This window comes from Pyricularia pennisetigena, chromosome 1, assembly GCF_004337985.1.
Source record: "Pyricularia pennisetigena strain Br36 chromosome 1, whole genome shotgun sequence".
Taxonomy (NCBI): domain Eukaryota; kingdom Fungi; phylum Ascomycota; class Sordariomycetes; order Magnaporthales; family Pyriculariaceae; genus Pyricularia; species Pyricularia pennisetigena.
This window is the reverse complement of record NC_043740.1, coordinates 3,503,642-3,511,103: the sequence shown is the minus strand read 5'-3', so window position 1 is coordinate 3,511,103 and position 7,462 is coordinate 3,503,642. Positions and strand designations below refer to the sequence as shown.

General features: G+C 53.4%; 1 protein-coding gene across 1 annotated transcript; it reads right to left on the bottom strand.

Moving 5' to 3' along the window:
- Nucleotides 1-1,991: 1,991 nt before the first annotated feature.
- PpBr36_07597 (uncharacterized protein) lies at nt 1,992-6,326 on the bottom strand (the record flags this gene model as incomplete). The annotated part of the gene is made up of 1 exon (XM_029894733.1): nt 1,992-6,326. The coding sequence occupies one exon, from the start codon at nt 6,324-6,326 to the stop codon at nt 1,992-1,994; it is 4,335 nt and encodes a 1,444-aa protein (XP_029748139.1).
- Between the last annotated feature and the right edge of the window lie 1,136 nt (nt 6,327-7,462).

Sequence of the window (7,462 nt, the reverse complement as noted above, 5' to 3'; positions counted from 1 at the left end):
TTTGGCGGATTATATAGATTTGTTGCAAGTCTCTTATGTGATTCGTCTTTTGTTTTGATGAAGGTGTGTTAAAAGGTGGCGGGCAGTTGGGAGGGGGACCTCGAAGCTGGGTGAGGGAGGATATTATAGCCGGGGAGGCAGATGGAATCTAGACTTCCTAGGTTTTACTCAGTGTTGAGATGAAAGACAGAATGAGGTCAAGAGAATATCAACACGAAGATTGAGGGAAGTGAGGCTGGGTTAATGTACCCGGGCGCCACAATGGAGGAACGATGACGCTCCCTGGTCCTTGATCCGTAACACCCGAAATCGGCAATTGTAAGTATCATTGTTTTTTCTTTCGTTCTCTCTCTCTTTTTTTTCTCTCTCCCTTCTTGGCTGGTGGAATCATGACTGCCGTTTGTTTGGGGTGGCCTTGTTTGCTGCTTTCACAACCATGCCGTCATACTGAGCGTCGTAATTCAGGTCATGGGCTCATCTAGCCAATAGGGATCCCAAATGAGTCTGGGCCTTTGTCTTGGATGGCTTAATTTGGGTATGAACCAGATGAAAGGGGTTCACTGGGTGATGGTGGTGTGATGGTGCCATTAGAAAAAAAAAACACGCGCAGAAACTCTCTAGAACCAGCACTGACAAGCCCAGGGTTCGCCCTTGTGGCACCCCAGCCGAGCCAGCTCAGGGTGCCCACCCTCCCTTGGCCTCTTTCATTGGATCAGGAATAAGCATTTTCGAATGCTTGGCGTTTGTTCGCGATTAGGGACGGCAATGTAAGGGACACAAAATAGCATGCATTTGGTCGCCCCGTTTGCAAGGGCAAAGTATGAAGCATTAAAAAGGCCAGCAGAAAGAATACTCATCGGTCCTTCTCGCATAATCGTACACCTTTACAAAAAAAAAAAAAAAAAAAAAAAAAAAAAAAAAAAAAAAAAAAACATGCACAAAAAAACCGAGCCGCAAGAGGCCATTTTGCCAAATTCGTGTTTAGAAAAGCAACGGGGCAACACCATTCGTGTGTGGTTATGATTCGACACCTGAACGCTGTGGCTTGCGGGGACTGTCTGACGTCGGAATCTTCAGAGGGGTCCTTTTGCTGCGCCCTCTCTCTCCCGGGATTCGGCCGCGTGACGTCAGCAACCAAAACCACGTAAGCGACCCTGAATTTGCCAAGAGCAGGTGCCGCTCTGCCGCGATGTTCTGCAAATCCCATCTCAGGCATGTACATGGGTGATCGACAAACGAATAAGGGTAAAAGTTGAGCAATAAAACCTGTTTAAGCCACATCATGCTGTAATTTAGAGTTTGGGCTGTGAGAGTTCTGTCGTGGCTGGTGACGTGTTGTGTGCTGTATGGGGGATTGACTGAGGCCTCTCTTCTGTCACTGATGTCACGAGGTGCGATGAAGCCCAACAAAGTTTGCAACATACATAGATAGCCGTTTACATTATCCAAAGAGATCCAGAATCTATGGATATGGCACACCAATCAACTATGAGCAAAACCAAGCAAAATCTGACTTTGTCAAGCATGTATCAAAACCCAAATTTGAACNNAAAAGTATAATAAAGCAATAGCAAATGGGCCAAGAAATACTCAAGATCGAAATTGTACAACTTGGTCTTGGCCCGTGGTATCCCGCCAGATGGTATCAATACCGAATCAAGAAAAGAATGAGAAAAAGGGGGCTATACTGCCTCGTTATTGACAAAGAAGGAAGAAGAGTAATGTAATTTGGACAAATTTTGTTCTGAAATGCTGTGCAATGTATGAATGATGAAATTCTGTTTTCCAAAAGTCCCATCCAATCGAAGGAGAAAGAAGAAGAAAAGTACAAAAGAGAAAAAACAAAAAAAAAGCGGTAACGAATAGACAGTGTACAAAACTCAAAAATGTGATAAAAGTATTTCACCAGTCATTGAGACTGGGAAACAACAAAAATGCGATCGGGATCTATCATGATTGCATTATCGTGATCGTGCATGCAAGTCCAAAACTCAGCTTTGAGCAAACTGCTTCGGCAGACGCTGTCCACCCTCGACAAACTGCTTTGGCAGCCTCTGCCCATTCTCTCCACTATAGGCAGTCGGGCCAAAGTTGCGCGGCGGCTCCGAGTTGCGGAAAAAGTCGGCAAGCTCAGAGATGGTCCGGTTCGGTACCGGAACCGCCTCGCGTGGCTCAAACTTCTTCATGGGGACCCTGCCGGAACTGCCCGTGGTTTTGGGCCGTGGGGGCACCGCTCCGTAGTCGTTGACTCCGGGCGGCAGGTTCACCTGGATGGGAACGTAGCCACGGCCGCCGCCGGCTCGGCTCTGAGGCGCAACCAAGTTGGGATCGGGTTGTTTGGTCAATTTGTTGTTCTCCTTGTCGGCCCTGTTCCGGTCGGTCTTGGTACTGTCCCTACGTGTGAAGCGCGCCATGAGACTGGCCGTGCTCGACTTCTTCTTGGGTGTGGGCGGGTTCTGCGACGAGAGATTTAATGGGACGGGACTCGTGTCCTTGGGAGGGGGCACATTCATAAGGAATTCGGCAAGAGTCTCCTCCTTCTCAATCGGCGGCTGGAGGCGCCTGGAGGGCTTGGGAGTCGCCTCGTCAAAGTCATCCTCCTCGTCGCTAAATTCAATGGCATAAGGGTCACGGACTCGTCTCTGCTTCCTCTTGGGAATCATGTCCTCTTCGTCAAACATGTTCGCATTGCCTTGGCCACCACGGCCGCCAACCATCGACTTGTCCTTGCGAAGCAGAGCGCTCTGCGAGTTTATGGAGGACGGCACCGAGTTTTCCGTTATGCTGGTAGAGGCGGCGCTGTGACGAATATCCGGCAGCGTAGCGTCGACAGCTTTGCCACCTGAAGCAGTTGCGAACTGGTCCGAGTCCATTGTGTTGCGGAACGGTGCGACCGTCCGAGGAATCCGAGGATTATCCTTGGTCTGGGGACCGCGACGAATGAAATCGATGAGGTCCGAGTTATCTTCACGGGGGTCGATGGCTGCATCGCGAGCCTGGTAGCGTGCACGATTGCTAGTGTTTGACGAGTGACCGCTGGATTCCAGGCTCTGCTTGGAACCGGACGCGGGAACGGTAGTGGTTCTGGACGCACCAGATGCGGGTGCACGGGATGAAGAGGGGCCCATACCACCACTGGCACCAGGCGGACCGGTAGCGCGGATAAAGTCCGCAAATTCCGTTAGTGACTCCAATGGAATCCTAGCATCACGGGCTTGCGGTCCCGCGCCGTGCGATTTGGAAGGAGTCAGGCCTGGAGCTCTTGGAATTGGCCCAGACAGGGGTGCACCCTCGCTGATGGGATGAGAGTTCAGAGCACCAGCCCTCGAGACTGAAGCGGACCTCTTGAGGTCGGATGCACGAGGGCCTCCAGTGGGGGTAGAGGCCGAGCGAGAGTGCTCCTGGAACTTTTTTTCGTCACTCTTTCGGCTCTTAGGTCTAAGGACCGGACTTTCATTCTTCCCAGAACGGATGGACTGTTGCAAAGTCAGTGAGCCGACGGCACGTACAGGAAAAGCAGATAAACTCACATCAATATCACGCATGCTCTCTGGTGTAAGCGTGTACTGGATCGTCTCGTCGCTCTGGATCAGCTCATCGAACGTCTTAATGTCCACCGGCCTTGTAGAGTCTTGCGAAGCGCGGACAGGCTTCAGCCTCTGCTGCAGAGACGAGATTGTCGAGACAGAGTCATGGTGCTTGCGGCTCGAAACCTTCTCCACAGACATGGGAGTGATTGACCGTTCACGGGGAGGCTCAACTGCTTCTCTGGTCTGAGACGGAGCACGTCGGTTGGGGCTAGATCGCTCAACCGACACAGGAGCGACGGAGGACGCCTGGTGTGTCGATGGTGTGCTTGTGCCCCGAGGCCGATTGGAGCTGCGCTCAGGCGGAGGAGGCACATCTGCCTTGGTCTGGGCGGCCAACCTCGAGGTGCTTGGTACAGCGGGCTTGTCCTCGTGGTAAAAACTGCCGCCGGAAGCGCTGGAACTGACAATGGTGACTTTGGTAGCGGGTGAGTTGCGGACTGGTGAATTGGAGTCCCTGGGCACCGTGAAGATGGTTGGTGGCTGAGATTGGACTTGAGCCTCAAGGTCGTCATAGCTAATAGCAGGCTTCTGCTCCGACAATGGCGAAGGAGTCCTGCTTGAGAGGGTAGACACCGACATGCTGGGGACGGGCGACCCAGTAGATTCCTCAGCCTCCGAAATCGAGTCGCTTTGGTACAGGCGCGTCGACTTGGTGGGGAACGGGTAAGCCTTCCTCGAGGGACTAGCCTGTCTACCGCTCTCTTCCCTGATAGGGGGTGTAAAAGCGCTGGTCGAATCCGTTCGTGACAGGTTGCTGCCCCTCAGAGAGGTGCGCTCCTGTGCATCGGCGGAGCTGTTTCTAGATCTCGACATTGGACTGCGCGGAGTGGCTACCTCGATCACCCGGACAGAATGCACGCTTGCAGATCGTTTCGGGATCCCAATAGTGATCGCCGGCTTGCTGCGCTCCGAAGTCGTGGGTGACGTGCTCCTGCCAGATACTGAAATCCTCGAGGTCGTGAGGATCTCTGGCTCCTCGCAAAACTCTTCAATCTCCTCAGCTTCATCGTTGAGCTCTTGCTCCGGTCCAGCGGGCAATCCGGGCGACATTGCCGGCAGGCCTGGGGATCGAGCGGGAAGACCTGGGGATTTAGAGCCAGAGCCACCTGCAATCATGGCCGCGATCTGTGCCGAAGACATGCGCCTCTGTTGAATAGTAGGCCTTTGCACTTCTTTATCGGCTGGCGACTCTGTGAGGGCTGCATCTGAGGACTGTTGAGACACTGGCGGGACCTTGCTAGCAGAAGCCTCGTTGTCACCTTCACTCATGTTCTCGGGCTTCAAGGTTGATGTGACAGGCTCGCTGGGCGCGGCCCCGTCAACTTCGGTCGGACTTGTCACAGTTTCAATATGCTTGTTCTTGGGCGACGAGAACGGGGATGCTGCAGGAGTAGGTAAAGAGTTGGCTCGCTTGCGAGGAGGGAACTTCGGAGTGCATGGCACCGACGCTGCTGGTGTTGGTGGATCCCTGGCGCCGGCAGCTACTGGACTCAACAACATGCTCTTGGGGCGCCTTGGCAGAGTTTCGCTCTTGGTGCCCTCAGTATCGTCCTCGTCATCACTGTAATGTGCCAGGCCTGGTATCAAGATCTCCAACATGTCGTCCGGGCCAACCGGCAGCGGTACGGAAGCCGCCGGCTTCTCTGCACCGGCGCTGCTCCTGTCCAACTCGGCAGGCTCCTCCTCCACTTCTAGCGGAGATGCGGAGCCGTCGTTTCTCCTCCGTGGTGGCTCGACGCTCAGACTACGCCACATGTGATGGCTTGTGGAGCTGCTCCTTGCCGAGTCTCGAGAAAAGTTGCGGAATGTGGCCTCCTGAGCCATAGCCGGGGACCGCATCTGCTTCTTCCAGGAACGCCAGAGTCGCCCAAGCGTCCTATCCAGAGCGATGCGCTCGACGTCGCTGTCTCCGACGACTATCCTGTCGGCCACATCGCCGGGGCTTCGAGTGCCTTCCCGTAACGACTTCTCATAGTGGTGACGCATCCGCTGAAAAGCAGCCTGACCAGCTACGATCAAAGCCTGCTCTCCCATGAACTCCAATACCGAGGTGAGAAAGATGGCCACGGCTGGTGATATCGTCTCCTCAACAGTCTCGTCCCCGGTAAGTAGATTCTCCTGCTCCATGTGAAAATCTTCGTCTTCCTCTTCCAAGTCCCCCAGAGAGGAGTACACCATGCAGCGCAGACGAGTCCGCTTCCAGACCAGCTCGAGATCCCAGTCGCGAGCAGCTTCCGATCTTGTAGGCGAGCCATAGTCCTCATCATCTCCCCCTCCGAGGTACTCTTGAAGTTCCTCGTCGGCCTGATATATCGCATCTTTGGCGAGTTTCGGCTTTAATACCTCGGAAACTGCAGGTCGCAGGGCAGCGAGGCTTGTGGATTTGGCGGTAGACAGAAGGTTGAAAAGAAGTCGGTCGAGAAAGTTGTTGATCAACGCCAGTGCTGCTGTAGAGACGAGTACTGTTTCTGAAGGGGGCTCGATGCCCTGCTGGTCATACCAGACATCTTGATGTGCGTCGTGGTCGTTGGTAACGATCTGGGAAGCAGCCGCTGCGGCGATGAAAGCTGCCTCGGGAGACACTGTCAAGGGCGGGGACATGAAGCCTGCTCCAATTGTTGATGCCCTATCACTGGAAAGACTGTGTGTTCGTGACCTGACCTTTGGAGGGCCCATGGAGGAAGCGGAAGACATGCGCCCGGATCCATGGTCTGTGGGAGGTGTCATGTTCGCCATGGTTTATCAGAGGTGTTTTGAGCCTCGTCAGGCTTATTATCGTGAACGGTCTAAGTGTGCGTAGGACAGCAGCAGCACAAAGCGCCGTCCGGGCAGATGTGTCGAGTCGTCAGGTATGTGTCTTGTTCATTCGAGTGCTCGGCGGTGGACGCCTCTCGATGCGATTGGGTTTAGGTAGGCAGTTCGGGGGGTATGCTGTACGCAAATCAACGAATTAGTACAAAATCTTGACGTGAAGAGTTCCGAGCTGAAACACGAAAGACCATGACCGCCCGTAAAATCAAAAATGGATATGATCCACCCAGCACTTGCGTAGTCGAGTCGCAGCCCGACGCAGCACTTCATGCGGTCCTCACTAGCTTTAGTGAAGCCTAATGGTGCACACAGCACAGCACCGAAATCCAAATTCGATTCCCTTGACGGGAGCGGCAGGCGGGTGTCACTGTCACCGAGCAAGACCGCTGCCGGCCGTCACACGAGACTCGATTCAGTGTATTCTGGTCCTATTCAGAATCCAGGCAAAACGGCCAGCATATCAGGCGACAGGAGCTCATGTAGGCAGGCGAGATATATGAAGACTAGCAACCAAAATCGAGACCAAGTTATGCATCTGCAATCTTCGCCAGGTGCAATTGGTTACCTCTTAGGTGGTATGAGTGGAAGTCATACAAAATAATGAGCTGTCGAGAGTAACTTGGCTGGGTCGCAGGTTGTGTGGTATGGCAAGCAGGATTGAGTCGAAATGTTTCGTAGGTCCTGATTTGGGACTCAGGATGTTGGCCTCGAGACGGAAAGAGTCGTGTGCGTGTGTGTTGGTGTGTGCGGGAGAAGCAGGGGAGAAAAGACAGAAAGTCTCTCTGAGGATGTCGTTGAGGGGGCGTTCCCAAGATGGAGTTGCTTTTTTGACGTCTGCCACGTCTTGACAACGTTCGGACGATGTTGAGTGATGCTCGCCGCTGCCGGTTTCCTTTTCTCGTCCTGGCATGTCCTGCAACGGCTGTGCAGAAAGTGTTTAAAGAGCTGACCCGACTCCGGTCATCCCAACAATCATTTGCAGAAGAACGAAATAGAACAAACAAGCTGTAACCGAGAGAAGGAAAAACAAGAGCTTGCATGCAGGCAGCTCTTACAAGAGA